Here is a 26,683-nt window from a genome sequence, read left to right as displayed (position 1 = left end):
TAAAGAAGAAATATAACAGGATTCAGTAAAATTAATAATTTCAATTCAATAAAAATAATTTAAGCTTAGAAAAAATAATTTCAATTCAGTTAAATTAATTTCAGTTCAGGAAAAATAAGGTGAAGTGAACGGGGCCTAATTCACGAAATAATAATCAATCATTCAACAAACTATCACCACAATCAGATCTCCAAATTGATTTCAAAAACCTTAATTGCACATACCTTTCTCTAAGGTTGCATTGTCATTTGGTCATTATTAGTAGTGTTTTTGGCTCTTTAGAGCCACTTTTATTACTAATATGTGTTTTCTAGTGTTTTCGTAGTTTTGGTTGAGTTTTGTAGGGAATTGCACCTTTGGAGTACTTTCCCGGGATTTTATGGAGCAACTACGAGCATTGAAGGAGCACGGCCATCTTTCGTAGCCCAAGATCGGTTAGAGTAATCAAACCGGTGAATAAGGGCTCGACTTGTGTGAAGACGAGGCATTTGGACCGAATGATTAAAGCCCCAAAGAGGATATTTGGTTTGGGCCAAGTTACGAGCCTAAACGAGGAGTCCAAGCGGCCCAAGGGTGTCCGCCCGGTGGTCCGCCCGATGGCGCGCCCGATCGGGCAAAGCAGCCCTTCGCCCGATCAAAAAGGCGCGCCCGGTCGGGTGGTGTGGCGCCCGGTCGGGCGCGTGTCTCTGATAGATCTTTTAAGCATCGTTTAGTTTGTTTTAGTTTAGGATTCTTGCTTATTATAAATATGTTTTTGTTAAGCAAGTTTAGGATTCTTTTACACTTCCTTATTCTCTCTTTACTTTTGTAATTCTTTCTCTTAGACTTTCTCTCTCTACTTAAGCTTATTTTCTCTCTCTACACTTTATACTTTGTTCTTTACTCAACTCTTTATTCCGATTACTTTGGTAACGATTTCTTTTCTCTTAATCTCAGTTATTTTATTTTATTCTTTCTATCATGTTTTATTTTATTGCTTTGATTAGTTTAGATTTAATTATGTGTGAGTAGTTTAATTCTAGGGTTTATGGGGATCCATAATTAATATGAAGGGATAATTTGTTATTATTGATTATTGATGTTGCATGGTAATTTCTTATTGAATTGTTTTAATTCTTTGCAATTAGATTATGAATCGAGCAGATGTAATTTGATTGTGAATGTTTAGCAATATTGAACTGATGAATCGAGCAGATGTTAATTTGATATTAAAGGCTATTTTCAATAGGAACTTAGATCTAGTAAATTGCGAGAGCCTGTTAGATCTATGTTGATTAATAAATTGCGAGAGCCTGTTAATCATGTTATTTGTGCAATGTTAATTATTGATTGTTATGTTTTATCCCGGAATATTAATTATTGGTGAACCTATGACCCTAGGCCTTCTTATTATTGATTTTCTCCCTAAACTTAATCTCCGTAGTATAATTTCATATTACAAACAACAAACTGGTTACTTTAATAATTTAGATTATATTAATTAATTAGGAGTAGAAAGACTAGTTTCCCTGTGGATTCGACCCTACTTCCCTATCTACTTTAGTTAGAGGATTTAGGTAATACTTTTGATTAGGTGATACGACTCTAGCCTGTCAAAATTTGGCGCCGTTGCTGGGGAAACAGTTTTATTTTTATTTCTAATTGTTTTTGTAGTTTAGATTATTTTCCTTTTGCCTCAAAGGACATTAGTTCTTTGAGGTAGTTCTAATATCTGTCTTTTTAGTTCTTTGTTTATGCCCAGGTGTTCCAGATCAGGTTACATTCCATTCGATCCTGAGATCGAACGCTCGTTTCATAGACAGAAGAATTTTTATAGGCAGATCCTGGCAGGTTCTGGGAGTAATAATATTCCTGGAAATCCATTACCTACTTCTAGTGATTCGGAGCACTCTTCTGATTCAGAACTAGAGATGGGTACACCACCACCACCTCCACCTCGCAAGCTTAGCGATTATTCGCAACCACCCCTGACGGATTTCCCACATCTTTCCCCTACACCTGATCTCGAGGAAGTCCAGTTCGAGATCAAGCCCCAGTTCATAACGATGATAGAAAGAAAGCAATTCAGTGGAGCTAAGGGTGAAGATCATAAGCTTCACATTGCAGATTTCTGTCAATACTGCAATACTATTAGGCAGAATGGGGTAACGCAGGACCAAATCAGGGAGATTCTTTTTCCCTTTTCTTTATGTGGAAAAGCTAAATTCTGGTTTAATGGTTTGAATAGAGCTGCACTTGGTATTACTAACTGGGAGACTCTTGCTTTGAATTTTTATAATAAATATTACCCTGTAGAGAAAACAGCTTTATTGAGAAGTGCCATCCAGAATTTTGCCCAAGAGACAGATGAAGCATTATATGAAGCTTGGGAAAGATTCAAGGATCTGCAGAGGGAGTGTCCCCACCACAATTTGGCAAAGTGGCAGTTGATACAAGCTTTCTACAATGGGATCGGAAATTCTTCTAGAGCAATTTTGGATTCTGCAGCTAATGGGAGGTTTATGAACCTCAATGTTGATGATGCAGGTCAGGTTATTGAAGATATGGCGATCCATAATTCCCAATATGGGAATCCTAGAGGTTTTGCAAACAAGGGAAAACACCACGTCGATTCTGTATCCTTTTTGCAATCTCAATTAACCTCTATTTGTCAGAAATTGGATAACCTTACTACTGCTAATTCTAAAATAGCTAATGTTTTTGCAATTGATAATAATGCTAATTATGCTTTCTATGAAAATTGTGGAATTGTAGGTCATTGGGAACATGAGTGTAGGAGTTCCATGGAGCAGGTTAACGCTTTTCAGTCCATCAAGCAAAATAACCCATACTCCAACACCTATAATCCCGGGTATCGGAACCATCCTTATCTTTCCTACAAGAGTACTAATGTGCAAAATCCCACACCTCCACCTCCACAACAACCACAACAACCAGCACCACCACCTCAGCAGAAATATTACCATCCCAATGCTGGCCAGAAAAACCAACCACAAACTCCTCCACCACCTTCTGACCCAGCTTTATCAGAAATTAGAGCGATGTTAACTAGTATGCAAAAGCATATGGAGAGTAGAGACTCACAAATTGACTCGATTGTAGCCCACAATAAAGTCATAGATACTCAAATTGCACAGTTAGCCGCTGCTCTGCAGGTTCGCCCACAAGGAGCCCTACCATCGCAACCAGTACAACCCACAGATCAGGCGTTTACAATTACCCTCAGGAGTGGTTCACACTATGATGGGCCTCCTATGCCCAAAGAAGATGAACCTGTTTCAACAGAAATTGCTAATCCTGATTCCTTTATACCAAGGGATATTAATCCTAGCCCTGCAGGGCTAAAGGGTAGTACTAATATTTCTGATGTTATAATGCAGGGTAAAACTCCAGGGAAGGTTGTAACTCAAGACAGGAGTAATGATGTGCAACAACCAATTATCAAACTACCATTCCCAAATCGACATTTGAAAACCAAGGTGGATAAGCAATTTGGTAAGTTCCTTGACATGGTGAAGGATTTGCAGGTAACAGTTCCCTTTACAGAATTAATCACGCAAATACCTTCATATGCAAAATTCATGAAAGAAATATTGACTAAGAAAAGGTCTATTAGTGAGGTAGAGACTGTCGCTTTTACTGCTGAATGCAGTGCCGTACTACAAAATAAATCTCCACCCAAACTAAAAGATCCCGGTAGTTTTTCTATCCCTTGTCACATTGGCAATTTAATGATTGATAATGCATTGTGTGATTTGGGCGCTAGTGTTAGTGTCATGCCATTATCTGTGTGTTTAAAGCTAAAAATGGGTAAATTAAAGTCTACTAATATTACTCTACAAATGGCTGATCGTTCTTCTAAATACCCCATAGGCATTCTAAAAGACGTCCCTGTTAGAGTAGGTAAATTTTATATACCTGTGGATTTTGTTGTTCTTGATATGGCTGAGGATTTGCATACCCCAATTATCTTGGGTAGACCCTTCCTTAATACTGCTGGAGCAATTATAGATGTAAAATGTGGTAAATTGACACTATCAGTAGGGGATGATAAAATTATTTTTAATTTGAATAATACCCCTAAAAGCCCCATGCTAGAGGAGAAGTGTTATAAAATTGATGTGGTTGGTAATTGTTCTAATAAGCCCCAAGCTTTTGTTAAAGATCCCTTGGAGGCGGTATCGTGTGTTGCATCTTCTACAAGTACAACTAACCGATGGAAAGAGGAAGTGGACGCAATAGAGAAAGCCTTTTACTGTGAAGGTCTTGGTTTTGAAGATGAGAAGGTGGAAATAAGTACACAAGTTGCGGAAATTGAGCCTATAGTGAGAGTTCCACCAGATCGTGTTGTAATAGCTCAACAAAGTGATAAATCGAGGCAACCAATGGTCAAAAAGGGTTCTCAATCGAACAAGAGCAAAGAACCATCAGTTCAAGCCAATGAGGATCCACCCAATAGGGGGAATTGGTGCCTTACAGGGCGTGTTAGGAAGCCGAGTCGTGGTTTAAAAATCGCTCAACCGGGTGAAGAACCACCCGACCAGGCGATAGGCCAAGGGGCTTAACTTCCCGACATGTGGTAAGAGGGTCGTGCGGGACCTAAATAAACCAGCGCTTTGCGAGAGGCAACTCGTATTTTTCTTGTTTTTTTAGTCTTCTTTCTATTTCTTGTGAGAGGAGAGAGGAGAGAGTTTAATGAGTTTATTGAGTTGTACAAGTTAGAAGGAAAAGAGTTAGTCAAATTTGAAAAAAGAGAAGGAGTCTCTCGTACCAAACATTGCCTCGGGCCCGACCGGGCGAAGGACCACCCGACCGGGCGCGAGAGCAAGGGTGCAAAATTGACAATTTTTCCCCGACCGGGCGAAGGACCGCCCGACCGGGCGCGAGAGTTGACGAGTACAGACATTTTGACCGCCCGACCGGGCGGTATGGCACCCAACCGGGCGCGAGAACAAAGAGAATTTAGAGGGTTTATACCGCCCTACCGGGCGGAGTGGCGCCCGACCGGGCGCGAGAGCGGATCAGCAAAACTGCTCAACTTTGACAGGCCATAACTTTTGCGTTTCTTATCCGTTTTTGGCGTGTGACCTATCGTTGGAAATCTCTTTAAGTCTACTTTCCAATGCAATTGGAGTCATTGCATTATCATTTATATATCAAAAGTTATGATCAGATTAGTGCACCTGACTCAATTTTTATCTTTTTTTCCACTAACACTTTGTTTCTTTCTTGCCCAATTTTGTTCCAAAGAGATGCATTGCAATCCTGAGGCTTTGGTGACATTCATGTGGTGATGATGAAGAGTAGTCACCTTGAATACTTGCTTCCCCTTAAGACAATGAGGACATTGTCTGATTTAGCTTGGGGGGAGGTTCTCGTGTTCATATGGTATATCTTTCACTCTCTCTCTTTTTATTGGTATGCTTAGAGTAGTTTTACTGCTTTCCTAGTGTAGTTTTATTGCTTTCCTATAAGAAAAATACAAAAAAATTGAAAAATTAGAAAATCCAAACATACGTTCCAATGAATTGTAAATCAAGCTTCTCTATGCCCCATACTTGAGAAAATTTGTTTTGATTCTTGGTTATTGATGATAAGCATTGTGGACTTGTTGGTCATGATTTGAAGTTTAATTGCTTGGATGCCTAAACATGCGTCAATTTTGTCCAACTACTTGTGAATATAGTGCTTGACTAGTTGATTTGGTTAGGAATGTGTGTTAGTTCCTGGTATGTCAATGAATTTGAGTATTGGTTTGCAACTATGAGTAGTATTTCATGACTCACCTATTATGCACATGAGGAGGACGAAGACGTTCATTCTTTTAGGTAGCCTTCAGACGATATTAGATACATTTGTTCCCTTCTTGCTACCCATGTTGTTGCTTGTGCCCTTTTATTGTTTATTTAGCCACATTACAAGCCTTTTTAGCGCCATTGGTTACTAGTCCCAAGCTTGGCTTGGGGGAGCTATAGTTAGTGAGGTGAGGGAGTTGTAGTGTGCACATTATTTGCACAATGTGGAGGTATAAGAAGAGTAATTTGTTCTTTGATTTTTGTGATTGGAAAAAATAAGAATTTGTGTTTCAAAGTTGAAATTTCCAATGTGGAATAAAAAGAAAAAAAAAGCAAAAGAAAAAAAATTGTTATATGTTCAAATTATCTATATGAAAGTTGCCCAAGAAAAATTCAAAGAAAAAAAAAGTATCAAGTTTGAAAAAAGAATGAGTTCAAAGTTTGTTTTTTCACTCAAGTTCTACATTGTCATATTTTTATGAGTGAAATTGTAAGTGTTGGGATTGTTTATGTTGTTTGGAGTAGTATTTGGTGGATTCTTGTTGGAGATGTTGATCATTATTTATTTTGATCATTGGTTTAATTAGGATTTGGCTCCCTTTAAGCATGGCTTTTCTCTCACATGTTCCCAAATATTTCCTACCCTTTTCCCTAGCCTTACATTACAAGCTTTAAAAGACCTTTTGACCTTGTGCATAGAGTTGTGTAAATGTGAAAGTGTTGTTTATCAATGCAAGTTATGATTTGACATATTCCGAGTCGACTATTAGGTTAAGTGCTTATCTTTTTAAACACACGAGTGTGTGAGTTTGGGAGGGCATTGTTCACATAGAAGGGTGGTTGGAGAGCGATCGAGTACATCTTTTACTCGCCACATAAATGAGAGTTGAGTGTGTGAGCACTAGTCTTGAATTCTATATGCTCGTGTGGTTTGCTCTATTTGACAATTGTTGGGGAGGAAGAGTGATTGGATGAATGAGATTGATTGATATTGAAGCATGCTCATTAGATTTGCCTTGAATCGTCTGTGCTTGATTTGATTATTGGGGTGAGGAATGTTTTATATGTTCATTGATGATCTCTTTGCTTAGGGATAAGCAAAGGTTTGGCTTGGGGGAGTTTGATATGTCTAGTTTATGTAGTATTTTACCCCCGTCCCTTGGTCATTATTAGTAGTGTTTTTGGCTCTTTAGAGCCACTTTTATTACTAATATGTGTTTTCTAGTGTTTTCGTAGTTTTGGTTGAGTTTTGTAGGGAATTGCACCTTTAGAGTACTTTCCCGGGATTTTATGGAGCAACTACGAGCATTGAAGGAGCACGGCCATCTTTCGTAACCCAAGATCGGTTAGAGTAATCAAACCGGTGAATAAGGGCTCGACTTGTGTGAAGACGAGACATTTGGACCGAATGATTAAAGCCCCAAAGAGGATATTTGGTTTGGGCCAAGTTACGAGCCTAAACGAGGAGTCCAAGCGGCCCAAGGGTGTCCGCCCGGTGGTCCGCCCGATGGCGCGCCCGATCGGGCAAAGAAGACTTATATCGCAGCAGCCCTTCGCCCGATCAAAAAGGCGCGCCCGGTCGGGTGGTGTGGCGCCCGGTCGGGCGCGTGTCTCTGATAAATCTTTTAAGCATCGTTTAGTTTGTTTTAGTTTAGGATTCTTGCTTATTATAAATATGTTTTTGTTAAGCAAGTTTAGGATTCTTTTACACTTCCTTATTCTCTCTTTACTTTTGTAATTCTTTCTCTTAGACTTTCTCTCTCTACTTAAGCTTATTTTCTCTCTCTACACTTTATACTTTGTTCTTTACTCAACTCTTTATTCCGATTACTTTGGTAACGATTTCTTTTCTCTTAATCTCAGTTATTTTATTTTATTCTTTCTATCATGTTTTATTTTATTGCTTTGATTAGTTTAGATTTAATTATGTGTGAGTAGTTTAATTCTAGGGTTTATGGGGATCCATAATTAATATGAAGGGATAATTTGTTATTATTGATTATTGATGTTGCATGGTAATTTCTTATTGAATTGTTTTAATTCTTTGCAATTAGATTATGAATCGAGCAGATGTAATTTGATTGTGAATGTTTAGCAATATTGAACTGATGAATCGAGCAGATGTTAATTTGATATTAAAGGCTATTTTCAATAGGAACTTAGATCTAGTAAATTGCGAGAGCCTATTAGATCTATGTTGATTAATAAATTGCGAGAGCCTGTTAATCATGTTATTTGTGCAATGCTAATTATTGATTGTTATGTTTTATCCCGGAATATTAATTATTGGTGAACCTATGACCCTAGGCCTTCTTATTATTGATTTTCTCCCTAAACTTAATCTCCGTAGTATAATTTCATATTACAAACAACAAACTGGTTACTTTAATAATTTAGATTATATTAATTAATTAGGAGTAGAAAGACTAGTTTCCCTGTGGATTCGACCCTACTTCCCTATCTACTTTAGTTAGAGGATTTAGGTAATACTTTTGATTAGGTGATACGACTCTAGCCTGTCAGTCACACCCATCACAACTGTCCACTATACAAGTCCAAGGAAGTTCCACCTCAAAACCATATGACAATGACGGGAGTTCCTCCTTACCCTTATAAAGTGGACACAACTTTCTTGTTTCTTTAATGTGGGATACACATCCCAATACAAACTCTCACTTATACAACACTCAACTAATGTGGGGCAACACACTACTCACATGTGGGTTTTCTCATGGGTTCAACACTCCCCCTCACATGTGAGTTGTCCATAATATTGGCCCAGATCACAACACAAGCCAAACCTGGTTTTGATACCATGTTAAATATGGATCTGGGCCGCACCCGTAAACCAAGAGAGAGAGTACACTTCACAAATCCAAAGGAGGTTTTATCCCAAAACCATATGACAATGAGGGGAGTAGCCCCTTAGCCTTATAAAGTGGACACAACTTTTTGTTTTTTCTACGTGGGATACACTTCCCATATAAACTCTCACTTATACACTCAACTAATGTGGGACAACACACTACTCACATGTGGATTTTCTCATGGTTCAACACGTTTAACTAGCAAATGAAAAAAATTTCCTTGAGTTTAAATAATGTTTTCAAACCAATACCTTAAATTATAATAGTAATAAAAGTAAAAAGGTAAAATTAGTTGGGATAAAAAGAGAGATGTACACAATTAAGTAGCGAATTGCAATAATGCTTAAAAACTTTTAGAATCCTTCATGAAAAGTTACAATTCATATATGAATGTCAATTAAGTAATAAAGTAACATTAATAGTGGAATAGTTTGGTAATGAAGAGTTGGGAATTCTAAGGGATGTAATGGTTCAAATCTAACCTAACTATTAATGCGTAGTCATGTCATAAATTTTATGAAGATAAAGTATGACACACGTCGTCAACATGTTAATCCCATGAGTTTTAATAATATTATAGATACCTAAGTACCGTCTAATTGATTAAAAGCTTTGCCCAAAATTTGAGAGGTTTTGAATAAAAGAGAAGAATAAAGAAGTGAGAAAAGAGAAAGGGGAGGGAAAAGGAGGGTAATATATTAGTCCAAGAGGGTGGTAGTTAGTGGGGCCCACCATGATGTCACAGTTGAGCTGTTGGGTAAATTAGTAAAATTGTTGTATACACTCGGTAAAAGGTGCACCCAATTACATTTTGCTCATTTGATATTTTCTTTTGCTCAATTTAAAATCTAAAATGAGCAAATTTAAATCAATTGAGCAAGAAAAACACCTTTGGGTGCACCTACCTCTAAGTACACCCAGGTGTATATAGAAGGTTCTCGTAAATTGGTAATAAAATTTAAGTTTTTGAACAATTATTGAAGGTAATTACTTAAACTTGAACTATAGTAGGTGGTAATTATCAAATTTTCCATAGAGTGATAATAATACTATGTTAGGGATATTAAAGTTAGGGTTTGTTTTTTCATTTCTCCTCCTTTTTGGCGGTGAAAGTGGTGGTGGAATAGGGAAGCCTTTGTGGTTGACCATCGGGAAGACGGAGTAATGGTCATGGTTGATCGGCGAGAAAACAGAGGGGTAGTCGTGATGATTGTGGAGTTGATTCTTTTTATTTTTTTTAAAAAAGAAAAAAATACAAATATTTACATTTTTTGATACTTGATATACAAATACACATAAAGTGTATAACTATGCATTGTAAGACCCTGGTCACTTCACCTTTAAAAAATAATATTAAGTAAAAATAATTTCAGTTCAGTAAAACTAAGTTCAGTTTTAATTCAGTAAAAATAATTTCAGTTCAATAAAATAAGTTCATTTCAGTAAAATTCAGTTTTCTTAAAGAAGAATTACAATAGAAAATCAGTATAAATAATTTCAGTTAAATAAAAATAATTTCAGTTCAGTTTAATTAATTTAAGTTCAGTAAAAATAATTTAAGTCCAGCAAATATAATTTTGTTTCAGTAAAAATAATTCCAGTTTAGCGAAAATAAGATGAAGTGAATTAGGCCTAATAATGCAAAAATTTAGTACTCCATCTGTTTCATAATTATTGCAACACTTTATTTTTTCATCCGTTACAACACTTCTTTATTTGGTAATGACTCACTAAAATTTTACGAGTATTATTTCTCTCTCCTACCAACCCCACTTACATTTTTTTATTTACAAGTAATTATTCGTATATCCCACTAAAGATACTTTGTATATTAAATTCTCTTTTGTACCTTACCCTATAATTTTGCTAAAACTTTATGTTGATTCTACTATTGCAATTAAACAACAACAAAACCTAAAAATTGCCTATTTAGATTATTGGAACAAACACAAAATTGACAATAAAGAATTAAACAAGATGTGAATGACATGTGATGTAACAAATCCTCTTTTGTACCTCCCCTTTCCTTTGTTTAAGTTGAACTAAGCTATTCCTATTCACATGAAATCATAGCAATAATACCTTTCAATTAATCTTCGATCTTTCCTCAATTACACCTCCACACCATCAATTTTTCCGGTCAACTCCTCCTTGCTCCGCCGCCCAAAACCCCCTTTACTCAGATTAATGCCATTTATTGTTGTTTATTAGATAATGAGAATGAGGCAAATTGTATCTGATAAAAGGGAATCAGTAGAAATTCCAGCTTCATTTGATGTTGATTCAAAGAACAATCCAGAATCTTCTACTACATCATGGAAGAACGTTTTCTACCTTTGTCTTGCTTTGCGTATGATAAATTCATTATTGGTGCAGACTTACTTTAACCCTGATGAGCACTGGCAGTCCCTTGAAGTTGCGCATCGCCTCGTGTTTGGGTACGCTACTAGTTATTGGCCCGAGTGATGCCTCGAGTTATTATTTAAAATACCAAGTGTGGAATTATATGTTTTTTAACATTTTGTGTGGGTTTTAATTGCAGATATGGACATCTTACATGGGAATGGAAGAGGGGAATTCGCGGTTACTTGCATCCTCTTTTGTTTGCTGTTCTTTATAAAGTGCTGGCTTTTCTTCACCTTGATACTCCTTGGATAATGGTAATTTTTGGATTTCTTAGTTCCTTTGTTGTTTTTGTTGGGTTGAGTTTATGTTAAGATTGCGCCGAAGAAACAATGTAGATTGAACACTTTTATTCTTTTAATTTGTGATCATTTACTTAGATTGATAAAAATGGCAAATACTAGTAGTTTAATATTGTAGTGTGCTTATTGTTTTATCCGACTCGAGTGGGATGACATTTGGTGATCATTGCTTATATGATTGTTTCAGATGAAAGCACCACGGTTGCTGCAATCCGTTTTTGCTGCCATATGTGATTTGTACTTGTACATTCTCTGACATCACTTTTGGGAATCAAGTTGCAAAATGGACTGTATCCTTCTTAAAACAATATAGAAGTTTCTTTTTTGCAAATTAATGTTGTTCTGGTAGATTTCTATAGATGCAATTATTGCTGTCTGCTAGTTGAATTGGAAAATATGCAGGTCGAAAATGTTGTAACACGCAAATGTGGCATCTCCCGGAGTCCTGGGTGTTATATTGTGAATTGATAAAGTAGAAAGATTAACATAAAACTATTAAGAACTGTGGCGAATATTTTTAGGTTGTAGTTGAAGATAACCTTTTAAAACCAAATCTTTAAAAAAAAAATAAAAACGTTGTAAGAAAAAAAGACTATCTAATTTTTTTGTAGTGAATAACATTATTTACATGTATATCTGTTGTACTCGTTAGCTTAACGGTTTTAAACAGATTTTAACGGCTGAAGCACAGATTTTTGGTTTATCTCAGATGTCGTGCTGTGGTTTTAAACACGTTACAAAATGGTGATCATGAAATGACAAGTTGAAATTCCATTATTGAATGACGGAAATAGCCTTGATTTTAATAACATGGTTGATCAAAACATGTTTATAATCCGAGTTGTACTTAACTTGCAATTACAGCTTTTCTCTCACCTTACAAACTGGTTTGTGTTTTTCTGTTGTACAAGAACTCTATCAAACAGTTTAGAGACTGTTCTTACTATAGTCAGTCTTTATTATTGGCCATGCATGAGAGTTAGCTCTGGCAAAATGTCTTCAAGTTCAAGAAGGTGGGCTTTGGTTATTGCTGCATTAGCCTGTGCTGTTCGTCCAACCAGTGCCATAGTATGGCTGTATGTCGCTGTTCTAGAGCTGCTTGTGGCTTCCGATAGACTAAAATTCATCTTTCTTGAGGCTGCTCCTATTGGGTTGGTACAACTGCTTATCTTCTTCTTTTTTCTCACGATCTCAGTTTTGAGTGTATACCTGGGTTGAAGGTTAGGACTCAGGGGCTTTTTTAGAATGTGTACTGCACGAAGTAAATAACTCTCTAGTTAAGGTTTTGGAGCATGCATCACACACAATTTTTATGCACATTGAATTTCTAAGTTTTGTTGAATCAAGTTGGTTATGTCATGATATTATCTAGTGTTAATTCATTCTATACTCCAGAAGAGGTGTTTGGGGCGGGGGGTGGGGGTGGTAGTGGAGTCAAGAGAAAATGTTGCTGGTCATTTGTCTTCAAGTGCTAGTAGAATGCTAGAGCATCATATGTTAATGTGTTCAATTGTCTTGTGTTGACAATGGCCATGGCTTTCCACTAAAGTCTTGTATTGAAATATGCCATGGCTTTCCACCAAAGGATGGAATTGATTATGTTACACAATATGTGAATCACTGTTGTCACAATTCGGTGAAGAGGATGTGATGAGAGGGATTTTTCTTGGTAGGCTTTATCATTGCTACAAGGAAGATAGCTGTGAAATCTTGGTAAAGCATAGCATTCGATGCACAGAAATGTTGCAATTGTGATTGCACCCGCTAGTTAAAACAAATCAAAATTTGTTTTGCTCTTCCCTTGACAGCTGAGAATGACCTTAACTCTTCTCTGATTTTTTTAGGATAACTTCTGTGCACATAGAAAAACTTTAGAAGCAATAAGCCATAACAAGGTAATTAAAATCTGTTCCTTTAGTTAAACAAGCTTCCACGATCCAATTCTGTTCACTGCAGATGTTTATTTGAAGCCCTGAGCATTATTTCCCAGCTATGAGAAGGAAGAATCTAGAGTGCAAGCTGACAATCTATTTGTAGCGATTGAGAAAATAGGTTTACAGAGGCAGGGCTGTAATGGATCAGGTGTGGCCCTTCCTTGGCTTCTGAAGTTTAATTACTAGCTAGACCCTGAAATTTTAATCTTTGTTAGCTGATTTGGTTGATGGAAACTTATTAGCAACAAATGTTATTTCTAAACAGCTTTGTCATTTCCTACTTGCAATAACAGCTCTTTTCTGACAAATATGCCATTGGTAGAGAAGCTGTTTCAAGTATTTGTGAGCAGTAAAGCTAGGAATATTTAGCATATTACTACTTGTTCCTGTACCAAGCCACAGAACATGTAGTTGAAAGATTAAAGCTAACTTAGATTGAGTGTAGTAGCTAGTAAATTATAGCAGAGGTTCTGAACAAAAGAGAAGTGTGTAAAACTCCTCAAAATGTCTTCAGACTCAGCTTCAAAGGCAATGGCTTCACCTTCAGCTTCTTGTTCAAGGGTGTTGTGCCTAGCCTCAAGTTTTGTGTTTTCATCTTCAACAATGTCTTCTATCACAACAGTCGAAAATGATAGCCATTTCTTGCATTTAATAAGTGTTTGTGTGTGTGTGTGTGTGTGTGTGTGTGTGTGTGTGTGTTTGTGTGTGTGTGTGTGTGTGTGTGGCCGGATTTCGTGCTCTTATTATTCTTCAATTACCTTCTCAGGGCAGCGGTGCTTGCAATCACAACTCTGTTGGATCGTATGGTTTATGGGTCTTGGGTCATAGTGCCTTTAAATTTTCTGAAATTCAACTTTCTTTCCTCTGGCGGAGACTATTATGGAACTCATCCTTGGCATTGGTACTTCACTCAAGGCTTTCCTGTGATGATCTTCACCTTCTTGCCATTCTCATTGGCAGGCATCATAGACTCTAAACACTGGAAGCTCTCTGGTTTAATTGGATGGGTTATAGGCATTTACAGTTTGTTGGGTCATAAAGAATTCAGGTACATTTTAATTCATGTTTAGATATACGATGATTTTCTCACCTAGCTTTATAAGTTTTATAGAGGCTAATACGTTTGCAAACAGGTTTATCTTGCCTATTCTTCCAATAGCATTGATGTTTTCTGGGTATTCATTAGCAGCTCTTGAAGCACCTGACTTACCAGTGGGTAAAAACAAAAAGGCGTCAACCACACATACTAAATGGCCTGTAAAGTTGCGATTAGCAGTTTTCTTTTTGCTTGTCACCAACATCCCGATGGGCTTCTATATGAGTTTGGTTCACCAGGTATATTCATCAAGTAAGACTACCAATAGATTTTTGGGAGTAAATATTGGCCTGTTGGTCTTTTTTGTCCTCTGTTGTGTTATCTTATCTCCTTCTTGTTGAATGAGAGGGATGCCCCCTGGAGAAGAATAGATAGTGATAATAACTTCAATACTTGTATTTTATAAGGGAGAATGCAGCTTTTGTTGAATACATTACCTAAGACTCTAGACCCTATACCTTCACTGCTTCTGACTTCTGTGCTTCATGTCCCACTAAGTGCTTCAAGACCAGGAGGGGCATAGATATCCCCAAATTTTGTGTTTGGGTGAGAGATTGATAGTTATGATGATTCATGTTAGCCGACCCCAAATCATTTTGGGAATAAGGCTTTGCTGTTTGTTGTGGTGAGTGATTGATAGTTGTAGTTTTACATTCTACAAGGTCAGGACTTTGGCTTAGAGTAGTCATTTTGCAGTCCTGAAATTTCTGTTGGGTTGGATTGTACTGACTTTAATCCTTGGACAGAGAGGACCTGAAGACGTAATGCAATATATTGCAAGAGAATCACTCAATGGTGAAGTCAGAAGTGTACTCTTCTTGACACCATGTCATGCCACACCTTATTACTCAGCTGTTCACCAAAATCTGCCCATGCGCTTCTTGGACTGTACACCAAGGTTTAAACTTGCAATTGATTTCCGATAATGTACCTCATTTGCTGCATCTTCTGTTTCTAAATGGTAACATCTTCTGGTTTTATCATATTAGTGAACAAAGAGGAACCCCAGATGAATCCGACCGTTTCATGCTGGATCCACGTGGCTTTGCAACAGAACTTGCAAAGAACTGGTCTTTACCTAGCCACATTGTTTTATTTGATTCCGAAGAGAGGAAGTTGAAAGAATTTCTAATCTCACAATCTTTTAGAGAGGTAAAGCTCCAATTCTTAGCACTAGTTATTTAATCTGTGCTGAAGCTGAACTTAAGCTTTATTGGTCTGGCAGGTGAAGAGATTCTTCTATGCTCAGTTTAAAGTAGATCGTGATCTTCAATCGTCAATGGTTGTGTATATGTACACAGGGTGGTGATAGAACTGACATGCCCACAATCTTAATGCTATGCCAGTCCCTGCTTCTGATCACTATTTTTGGTATTTTCATACTCTGGCTGGCTAATAAAAGTGTTATCGTTTTTGACTTAACTGTATTAACATTGATTTAGCTGTTAAAATTTTACATTTTTTCATTAATTTATACCGATAGAGAATCACTACTGATTGCAGTTCTTAATTTAATTATGGTGATTATCACAAGTTTTCCTTGATTTTACTATCATTCCTAATATTCGGTGCTTACACATTTGGCTGCTAGGCTTTTGACCTGATATGAGTGTCAATGCTGTCTTCTTTGATCCACTTTATGTCATTGCTCATGAGTATCGCTCTTTTATGGCAACAACCAACAATGAGTTTCTTATTAAAATGGGGCAGTAACAGTGAGATGCATGTAGTTATTATTGCATGGAAGCTGTAAGAAGAGTTCAAAATGCGTTTATGTATCTATAACCTGATATGTTTTCACTGTCTGATGCTGGTGTAAAGGATCTCTGATGTTTGAGGTAAATGAGTCACCTAATGTCAAAGTAAATGATCCTCTTGAGTTTGACATGAAGAGAAATCAAATAGCAATTGAAATAGGGAGCAAGCAATAGTTATTGCTTTGCGTTGAATGGAACATCCAATCTAGTTAAATCATTCGTTCTGATCTCAACGCTTCATTATTGGAGAACTATATTTTGTACGTAGATGTTTATCTGATGTTTGTATGCAGGTAATTTGAGTAAATTTCTTTTCTTTTGAAAAAACAGATTTTTCTGTGAACAATCCTGTGGTCCGGATGAACTGTGATTGCAACACTAGGAAATAGCTTTGAGTCAGTAAAAACAGTACAAACTATTCTGTTGGTAACAATGGCGACATAGATCAGCAGTTTCATTGGCTCATCGTTGTAATTGGATGAAAGTTTTCAACATTGTGAATAACACACCAGTGACATTGAGAGTCCGGTTTTGATACCTTCAAGCTCCGATCACAGGTAAGTATCGCCAAAACCTATCAAGCAGTAAAGAGTCAGTATGAACGTAAAAAGCAAGTCTAGATTCAGCTTGAAGCTGTGAAGTGCTGACTGCTGAAATGCTGAGTGACCAAAGCAAGCCTCCTCGACGAGCCTATGATTGTCCTAGTCCTGAGACTTATCTTAGCCAAGTTATACAAATTAAAATCCTAGTTACTTGTAAAAGATTAAGATGACTAAAAATAGGCCAAAAAGCACAAAGAAAGCAAACTTAATTTGCTTAATTGTTGTTTAACTACTTAAAATAGCTAGTAAATGGAAGGCACAAAGTTTCGTCAAAAACCAATAATAAAGCTTTGCCAAAACCTCGGAGTTCAAAGTCTCACTCATTTGGGTAATTTTACAAAGTTTCTAAAAAGATGGAAATATATCTTGTTACAGAGTGGCGAAACCGTCTTTTTCAACTACTAGCAGTCCTAGTTGAACACTATTTTTAGTAATTGTTTGTTCATCATAATTTTTTCCTCTTAAGAACCAAAAAAAAAAAAGAAAAAAAAAAAAGAAAAAAAAAAGGGATTTTATTAAAGAAATTGAACAATTTGGTTATATAGCAACATAATCTTCAGGTTTACTTTCTCTCTTCTGTACTTAATGAGTACTTTATATTAAAGATTGATTATGAATTTATCATGCAATACATTTTATATTGTTATTAATGTAGCTCTTTGGTAATTGTTGAATAAAAAGTTTATGGTGTTCAATACTTCAATTCCATAGGAAAAAAAAAATGTGAATGAACTCAATTGGCTTATATTGTTAATTTTGATAACTCTAGATATGACATATATGAGGGTTGTTGGAGGGTATTATTGACATTTCGGTAGATCGATACCGAAGGAAAATTTCGACATTTGCAACGTGTAGCCGTGTAGGTATGTAGTTATGTATTACTCGAAGCTTGTAGCCGTGTAGGTATGTAATTATGTATTACTTGAGTAACTGATCATGCATTATAAGTTTACAACTGATCATGCATTGTGCTGCAGTTGAGGTCTCGGCGATTAGTTAGTTCTAGTGCTTTGACGATTATGCCATTGGATATCTTTTAGATTTACTCTACGTCTCTACTTAAAATAAAACATTTCCTTAGCTTTATTTCCCTTTATTAGTTGCAACTTATATTTATACTCATATGTAGCTAGTACTCCCTCAGAAGTCAGATCTTATTAGATAGTTAATCTTGCATTTGTTAGTTAAATTTGTAATTTTTTTTGGTGAGAAAAAAATGGTTAAAGTGCTCAAATATACGCTTTCATAATTTTGTGGAATAAAATAAAATCTACTACTTATTTTTAGTATTACTACTCAGATTACAGTGCAACATTTTTAAACACTTAATTAAATAGGAAATTATTTTCATTTTAATTTATTGGTAACTTTATTAAAATGCAAAGAAAATTATTAAAATCAGGCTGAACGCCTTAATCCCATAAGTGGAGTCGACTACATGAATAACAAAAAAAAAAAAATAAATAAATAAATAAATACATGATTAGCATATTTGGAACTTTATGTACACATAAACTACTTGTATATAAATCATAATATGAGCTAATCAAGGGTCAAAGGTACATGAATTGTTCATTGCGGGCATGTTCGGCACTAGCTTTTGAGCCTTTAGGTAGGTTTAGTGGTTTGAATTATTCAAACCACTACTTAGAAAAATTTATGAGTGTTTGAGAATGTAGTGGTGGGGGTAGAGTTTGGTTGAAGTAGCTTTTGTGAAAAGTTAATATTATTAACTTTTGTGAAAAGCTAGGTAGCTGTTGAATTTTTCTTCTATTGTTATAGAATTTTACAGCTAACAACTAGTTTACCAAACACTCATACTTAATTATTTATTTTCACAGTTAACAACTAGTTGACAACTAACAGCTACACATCCATCTAACAACCACCATCACAGCTAACAGCTACCTCTACAACTACATTTTGCCGAACACGCCCTGCATCTAGGATTATTGTGCATGGAAAATTTGGCTGACGTTTTTATGTTTGTATAAACAGGGTAGTAGTTATAAAGGGGTTAAGCTGTTCCGTTTCTTGTTCTGATCATAATTCTAGCTCAAAATGGCTCAAAATGGTACTACTTGTCCAAAGCCAATGCAGGCTACCTCTACCGGAATCTTCCAAGGAGAGAACCCTCTTGATTACACCCTCCCCCTTGTCACCGTACAAATAATCCTTGTCATTGTCCTCACTCGTACCTTAGCTTTCTTGCTTAAACCTATGAAGCAACCTCGTGTGATCGCCGAGATTATTGTAAGTAATATTTCTAATATCATTATGCTTGCATAATATATATACTGACCTAAAGGAACTATGTAACTGTAATCTTCAACTAACTGTGTGACTTATTGACAGGGAGGGGTGCTACTAGGCCCATCTGCCTTTGGTCGTAGCGAGGCATTCTTGCAAACTATTTTTCCACCCAAGAGTTTGCCAGTATTGGACACACTAGCCAATCTTGGCCTAATCTTCTTTCTATTCTTGGTAGGACTAGAATTGGATCCAAAAGCATTACGACGAACAAGCAAAAAAGCCACAAGTATTGCTCTTGCAGGCATCTGTTTGCCCTTTAGTATGGGAATTGGTACATCATTTTTCCTTCGGGCAACCATTTCAAAAGGAGTTAGCCAAGGTCCCTTCATTGTATTCATGGGAGTCGCGCTCTCTATCACAGCATTTCCTGTCTTAGCCCGTATCTTAGCTGAGCTTAAGCTCCTTACCACTGATTTGGGTCGTATGGCCATGTCAGCTGCTGCAATCAATGATGTGACAGCTTGGATTCTCCTTGCAGTAGCTATTGCGCTCTCCGGCACTAATAAATCTCCTCTTATATCCTTATGGGTTTTCTTGTGTGGTGCAGCTTTTCTTGGCTTGTGTATTCTTATACTCCCACATGTCTTTAAATGGATAACTCAACGTTGCCCTGATGGAGAACATGTGGATGAAATCTTCATATGTGGTACATTAGCTGCAGTTTTGGCAGCTGGGTTTGTGACCGATTCTATTGGAATTCATGCACTTTTTGGGGCATTTGTTCTAGGAATTCTAGCTCCAAAGGATGGGCCATTTGCCAGTGCCTTGGTAGAAAAGGTTGAAGATCTTGTGTCTGGCCTCCTCCTTCCTTTGTACTTTGCTTCGAGTGGCCTTAAAACAAATGTAGCCACCATTCAAGGGGCTCAATCTTGGGGACTTCTACTTCTTGTTATACTAACTGCTTGTTTTGGAAAGGTTGTTGGGACTATTGTTGTTTCGCGCCTCTGTAAAGTGCCTCTTAGTGAGGCTATTGCTCTAGGGGTTTTAATGAATAGCAAAGGTTTGGTGGAACTGATTGTCCTGAATATTGGTAAAGATCGAAAGGTACTAGTGATCTCTTATGTTTGGTTGTAGTTTTATACATTTGTTATATTCTAGTGTTAGTAGTAAATTCTTGTCTAACTTTTTGTCTATTCATTTTAGGTGTTAAATGATCAAACTTTTGCTATTATGGTTTTGATGGCCCTAGTTACCACATTCATGACAACACCAATTATGATGGCAGTGTATAAACCTACTAAGCGAGGACGCACATATAAACTAAGAACTGTTCAAAGAAAAGACCCTAGCAGTCAACTCAGAATCATGGCTTGCTTCCATAGTGGAAGGACAATCCCAACAATAATCAACTTAATTGAAGCTTCCCTAGGAAAAGAGAATAAACAAGGGCTCGCAGTCTATGCAATGCACCTCATGGAGCTCTCGGAGAGGCCTTCTGCTATTCGGATGGTTCACAAAGCTCAAAATAATGGCCTTCCCTTTTGGAATAAGGGGATGCAGTCAGACCCAAACCAAGTTACAGTGGCCTTTGAGGCGTATGGGCAGCTTAGTCGGGTCCAGATTAGGTCAATGACTGCAATCTCCCACTTCTTTGACATGCATGAAGACATATGTGTTAGTGCTGAGAGCAAGACGACTGCCCTCATTATCCTTCCCTTCCACAAGCACCAGAAGGTTGATGGCTCATTAGAAACTGTACGACATGAATATAGAGTAATCAACAAGAAGGTCCTTGAAAATGCTCCTTGCTCGGTTGGTATATTAGTAGATCGGGGGCTTGGTGGTTCTTCACACGTATCAGCAAGCAATGTCGATTCTACCATCACTGTTTTTTTCTTTGGTGGACCTGATGATCGTGAAGCATTAGCCCTTGGTCAACGGATGTCTGAGCACCTCGGGATCACCCTGATCATAGTCCACTTCAGGGCATACCCCAACATGGAAGGAGGTGAAAAGGTGGCTACTAATGTGAGTGATAGTAGCAGTAGCAGTGCACATTCCAAGACACTTGACGAAGAAGCCATCAATGGTATTAAACAAAAATTATCCAAGAACGGGTCAGTTAAGTACGAAGAAAGAAAAGTGAAAACAAATTCTGAAACTGTCGAAATAATCAAGGAATTTAGCCGTTGTCATATGGTTTTGGTTGGACGATCACCTGAAGGTACTGTGGCCGCTACTTTCAGTATCAATGTAAAGACTAGGTACCCTGAAATAGGCCCAGTTGGGGGATTGTTGATCTCTCAAAATGCCTCAACAAATGCTTCTATTTTAGTGATGCATCAGTACAGTTCTGGTTCAAGATCAGTATCCATAGACATGGAAGAGCCAAGTGATGGGACTGAAACCGAATAAGTGATTGATTCGATTAATTAATGTGCTTCATTCAGAATTGATTCTTTTACTCATTGCTTGGTGTCTACGATGTATATATGTATGTACATAATCCATAATATATATCAGACTTCAGTTGTAACATTTTCTGAAGCATTTCTTTGTTTATAGTCTTTTTCCAAACTAAAGTTATTGAATTAACTTCTATGAAAATCTCATTACATGTACGTAAAAGAATCTTGTATAAGTCATTGAGTTAAATGAAGCTTGAACTTTTCACAATCTCAAGCTTTTTTCTCATTAAATGGTGGGTTTTACACTTTGACCTTGAATGTATTTTCTTATATTCTTGCATCGGAGATTGAGTTGTGATGTCAAATATTATACATATGTTCAATCAATCATTTGTGTCGAAACTGTGAATTATTACTCTCCTCACTAAAGTTAGCAATCGAACATAGTATGTGTATAGAGCCATTACCCTTCTAAAAAACAAATAATCTAATACTTACTATAACTCGAACCCAAAATCCACCCTTCTAATAGCTTTTAACTTCAAAAGGAAACGAAGTCCATTTTTTTACAAGAAAAAGTATACGAATTTCAAAGTAATGATGAACATATAATATATTTGACCTTAGATGATGGTTTTTCCAGGTACATTAGTTTTGATTAATGACTCTTACCATATCCCTAATCCCTAAACCTATAAAAGCACCAAGTCACAAAAAAGAAGGATTTCCTTATTGTAGGGAATATTTCAAGCACTATAACCCCAAGCTTGAACCCCACTGTGATCATACACTTAAGTATGGTGGCGTTCCAAATGGACGAAAGCTAGAGCAAAAGAGTCGCCAACAAGTTTTAGGAACTTGTAAACCCAAAACGATCCAGGAGATCGTCAACTCCATAAGGTCAGGAACCAAATAGGGTTCGGGGATGAAGGTACAAATCCAATCTACAAAAGAAAGGACCCGCCTTATAAAATAGGCCTCTACTTTGTTCTACTCGTATTCATGTGCGCTTTCTGACTAACATGCAAACATTATATTAATCCTAATCCTGTTTATCTATGTTGGTTGAATATTAATGCACAAATAAAACTATTATTGGCGATCACTTGTATTAAAATCATATTAGCCTAAACCAAATTATTAATTATCTTATTAAGCGTGATTCCAAGTACGAATTCCCTTTAAACATGCATAAAAGGCGTGATCAAGCAAAAACAATAAAATATAATATCAAGCAACATAATAACTATCAATAATAATAATAATCATAATAAGGCATAATAAAGCTTAATAATAATAGCAAGATCCTAGGCATGATACTAACAAGATTAATAGCAAATCCTAGCATGTCACTAAACATTAAAGATCAAAGCTTTAAACCTAACATGGTACTAACATGCTATTAGAAACGATAAAGGCACCCTAAACATGATACTAGAAAGCAATAAAAACATCCTAACATGATACTAGGAATATTAAACAATAATAAACATGCTTTCTACATTGTGAAAGAAATAGAGAGTAATAAGATTACATACTTTGAAGCCTCGTACCTCTTTCTTTCACGTCTAGGGCGAAGGCAACTTCGAACTTGGCTAGATGATTTTAAATCTTGTGTATGCGGAATATTGTTTGTAAAAATCTAGTTTAGAAAAAGAGAGAAAGAAAGAAAGCATATATTGCTTAAGAGAGAATAGAGAGAATTGGGTGATTCTGAATGAATGAAAACGGAGTTTCGAGACCCTATTTATAAGGAAAATAGTCCAGAAAAGTATAGAATTTGATAAGGAATAAAACTACACGCTGTCGCCAGAAATACACGATGTCGCGAGGCGACAGGTTCTGTCGCCAGACGACAGACTTGTCATTTGGCGACAGCCTGGTTTTCACGCGCTTTCCACGCGGAATCCGATCTTTAACCAAATTTGATCTACGGGATCTGTACAGAAGATAAAAACGTATAATTAAAAATAAAAATATAATAATAAAAATAATAATATTTTATTCCAAATAAAAATCTATCTTAAAATAATTATTAAATCTAATAATATTAGAATTAAAAAGAACCCTCTATTAACTTCTAGAAATTTATAATTAATCCTAATAATTTTAGGAATAATAATTAACATTGGGCCCTCCTCTAGATCATTGGGCCGTATGTAAATAATTAATCGGGCCCAGTTTAGTATTTTGGCCATAACTTCCTCAATATTCATCGGAATTGGGCTTATAATATATCGTTGGAAAGGTCTTTTCGAGCCCCATCCAACTACACTATTATTGGACCCTTATTACGGACCAAACTAAACTGGTTTGGCTATTTTTAATAAATAAAGTCGTTTTTAAAAACAGAAAGAAGAGAATTTTAATAAAAACTAACTGCAACACTTGACTTTTCACACTTTCACCTCATTCGATTATGGTTCGACGTGAGAGGCATTCATCACTGGGTTTGGTTTTGGGGAGACACAAATGTGTGTCTACACTTATGAATAGTGCATTGCCCATATTTCCCCTAAAATTTGCCGAAAAATGTCGGAATATCACAAATTTGATGCGGTGGTACATAGAGGAAAGGGAAAATCACTAGAGGTGTATTTTGGGATCGGGGCTGGGTATCGGAGCAACAGGAGGGTGGCACTGCAGGTTTTGGGGCGGCATGTGGTGGGTTGTTTCCGTTTTGTGGTGGGTTGTTGTGGTTGTTTCTGGTTTTGGGTTTGGTGTTGTGGTGGAGGAATTGGTGGATTGGTGGGTTGATTTGTTTATTAGGATAGAGGAGAGAGAAAGAGGAGTGACAAAGGAAATTAAGGAATTAAAAAAAAAAATTTACATGTTTATTAGGTTAAAGGTCAAGCGGATCTGTTGGAGAAGGTGAGACCGTGAGATATAAAGGTTGGATTTTTGTGGGATTAAATGAAGGTTAGATTTTTTTTAGAGAAGACCGGGAAAATGTTGGATTTTTAATTTTCATTTTTCCTATACAAAACGTGTATCTCAATACAACATATTAAAACCACAATCATTTATGATTTTCCATATAGATCAATATTTTCAAAAACTTAAAGTTATATAACCTAACTACATAATCCCTATATGATTGATAACCGAGTAAAAAGAAACTAGAGCGAGGGAGTTACTAAAATGAGGGTAATTAGCTTAAGAAGACAAAATTAGCTTAGGTAAAGACTTAATTAGCTTAGGAAAAGAACCAAAATGCGTGATCACTTAAGCTTTACGTTTTCTTAAGCTAAATTCTGAAGAAAGGTCACTTGAGAGATAGAGAGAGCTCAATTACAAAAGAACACTTAAGAGAAAGAGAGAAAGAGACAGAGAGTAAGAGAGCACTTAATAAAGATCACTTAACACAAAAAAAAAAAAAAAAGGTGACTACTGAAGATAGATAGATTACTTACGAAGATAAGAAAAATTAGATTAGGATACCCGTAACTAGCCCATTAAGACAAAGGTGTGTAAGGTTTGGTGTATTAATAGCAATACATACATTCTCTTGATGAAAAGTATTAAGTAGTATTAATGTAAGTATAAACGGAAGGGGTACATTAAGGGTTTAATCTGATTTAATTTACTGAACTAAGGTGAACTAAATTGAACTGATTGGAGCTGAACTAAGCTGAAATGAATTGTTTATGAAAGAAGCAGGAAATTAGGACTTCCTAATTTTTATAGTATAGATTTGTATGTAGTAATTATTAACAAGGACTTCCTTTTATTTAAAGTAAGTACGGTTTTTAGTTATTTTTTTTGCTATTTATTCATTTTTATGATTTATTATATCATTTGTTTGGTCGACTCATGTTGGGAGATCTCCAAGCTGGTGGATTGGAAAATTAAAATTGTTGACATTCAAGAAAAAAAGAGGAGTAAGTATTATAGCACCGTAATTGTTTTGGGTGTTTTTGTCCCTTGGGAGAGTTACAACTCGAAGACTGGTCCTGCTGACTCTGTACCTGCAAAAACAACGGAGACACCGGTTGGGTGGTGCTCCGCCTCCAACGCTCAAGTTAGTAACTTGAAGGAGAATAAAAAGTGCGGAAATTTAGGTGGGGATCTGCTTGGATTCCAAGCTCAGGTGTTCTCTGATGAGAGAGAGAGTAGGATGTAATAAATGATAGTAAATTTCTGAATGTCCCCCATTTTGGGGGAATATCTCCCTATTTATAGGGTCCTTGGGAAAGGTGCCCCTTCCTAGGTTATTTTAACCTAGGACTGATGGGCTGCGCTGCCAAATAGCGGATTTATGGGGAATTGGGCCCTTGAAGGCCGCAACTCTAAGGGAATATCTGGAGAGGCCACGTGTCAGCTGGGGATTGGTCAAGGGTGACCTGCCAGCCTCTAACACGTGGCACCTCCTCGTTGGTCCACTTGTCAAGGGTAAAAATACCCCAAACATTTGCCCCTCACAGGTGGCACGTGGCAGGCCACGTGGCGCCTGTGACACGCGTCAGCCCATGAAGGGTGAACAGTGAAAACGGCTATTTTTTGACAGTGGTGACGGGGATTCGTGCCGTTTCACCCCCTATAAATAGGGATTTACCCCCCCTCCTTCTCCTCTTCACTTTTCACAGTCTTGACTTTGTAGAGAGAGAAAAAGAGTTTTCTAGAGAGAGGTGCTCTGATTCCGGTTGCGTTTAAGCAAGTTCAAGATTTCCGTGTGCTCTTTCAAAGTCACCCGGTCACCAGTTGCTTTGCCGTTTTCAGATTTTTTCAGAACTCAAAGTAAGGTAACCATCCGTTTCCTTCTTTAAGTTTTCTTCTTTTTCCTTTTTCTTTAGCCTGTATACACTCATTTCCGGCTATATACATTAACTTTTCAAAAAATAAAATGAACTCTCCATTTGCACACACGACACTACCTAAGACGCTCAGTCGGTCACCAGGGACGGCTGAGTCTAGAACCGGGGGTGCCTTGTCTGGAGTTTCTGGAGTGCTTTGCTCATCTCCGGCTTCTTCCCTCTCTGTGTCTGTGCAGGACACAATGGCTAGAACTAAGCAGACGGCTACAAAGCCCAGCAGGCGGCGCACTAGGGAAGTGCCCGCAAGTGAAGTTGTGAGGGAGGAAGACTACGAGGCGGCTGAGCAAAGTAACTCAGCTGAGGACACCCCGTCTACTTCCAGCAACAACGACTCAAGGGGAGACGGTGAGGAAACCGCCTCCTCTTCAGACCAAAGTAACTCAGCTGAAGAAGCGGCTGAGGAGCAGGAAGGATCCGGGGCGGAGGGAGAGAACCTTGCTGAGGCTTAT

The 26,683-nt window shown here is 37.1% G+C and overlaps 1 protein-coding gene, 1 non-coding gene and 1 pseudogene across 3 annotated transcripts; 2 read left to right on the top strand and 1 right to left on the bottom strand.

Annotated features, from left to right (window-relative positions):
* Positions 1-2,306: 2,306 nt before the first annotated feature.
* LOC145615869 (small nucleolar RNA R71) lies at positions 2,307-2,413 on the bottom strand. The gene has a single exon (XR_014107445.1). It is a non-coding gene; the product is annotated as a small nucleolar RNA R71 (small nucleolar RNA).
* An 8,255-nt stretch (positions 2,414-10,668) lies between these two features.
* LOC145615012 (mannosyltransferase APTG1-like) lies at positions 10,669-15,930 on the top strand (annotated as a pseudogene). The gene is made up of 9 exons (XR_014107199.1): positions 10,669-11,100; positions 11,205-11,322; positions 11,555-11,657; positions 12,232-12,518; positions 14,068-14,349; positions 14,435-14,636; positions 15,144-15,295; positions 15,387-15,549; positions 15,623-15,930. The product of XR_014107199.1 is annotated as a mannosyltransferase APTG1-like (transcript).
* Positions 15,931-18,479: 2,549 nt separating this feature from the next.
* On the top strand, positions 18,480-21,484 carry LOC145615214 (cation/H(+) antiporter 18-like). Its single transcript, XM_081670282.1, has 3 exons — positions 18,480-19,012; positions 19,115-20,116; positions 20,216-21,484. The coding sequence occupies exons 1-3, from the start codon at positions 18,821-18,823 to the stop codon at positions 21,425-21,427; spliced, it is 2,406 nt and encodes an 801-aa protein (XP_081526408.1). The 5' UTR covers positions 18,480-18,820; the 3' UTR covers positions 21,428-21,484.
* The last annotated feature ends 5,199 nt before the right edge of the window (positions 21,485-26,683 follow it).

This window comes from Chenopodium album, chromosome 25 (assembly GCF_948465745.1).
Source record: "Chenopodium album chromosome 25, dcCheAlbu1.1, whole genome shotgun sequence".
NCBI lineage: Eukaryota > Viridiplantae > Streptophyta > Magnoliopsida > Caryophyllales > Amaranthaceae > Chenopodium > Chenopodium album.
Note: the sequence above shows the minus strand (reverse complement) of the source record. Positions and strands in the feature narration are given on the sequence as shown.

Coding starts and splice junctions, on each gene's coding strand:
- LOC145615214 (XM_081670282.1), top strand. CDS start 18,821: ATGGCTCAAAATGGTACTACTTGTCCAAAGCCAATGCAGGCTACCTCT. Junction 19,013..19,114: donor GTGTGATCGCCGAGATTATT/GTAAGTAATATT, acceptor ACTTATTGACAG/GGAGGGGTGCTACTAGGCCC. Junction 20,117..20,215: donor ATATTGGTAAAGATCGAAAG/GTACTAGTGATC, acceptor TATTCATTTTAG/GTGTTAAATGATCAAACTTT.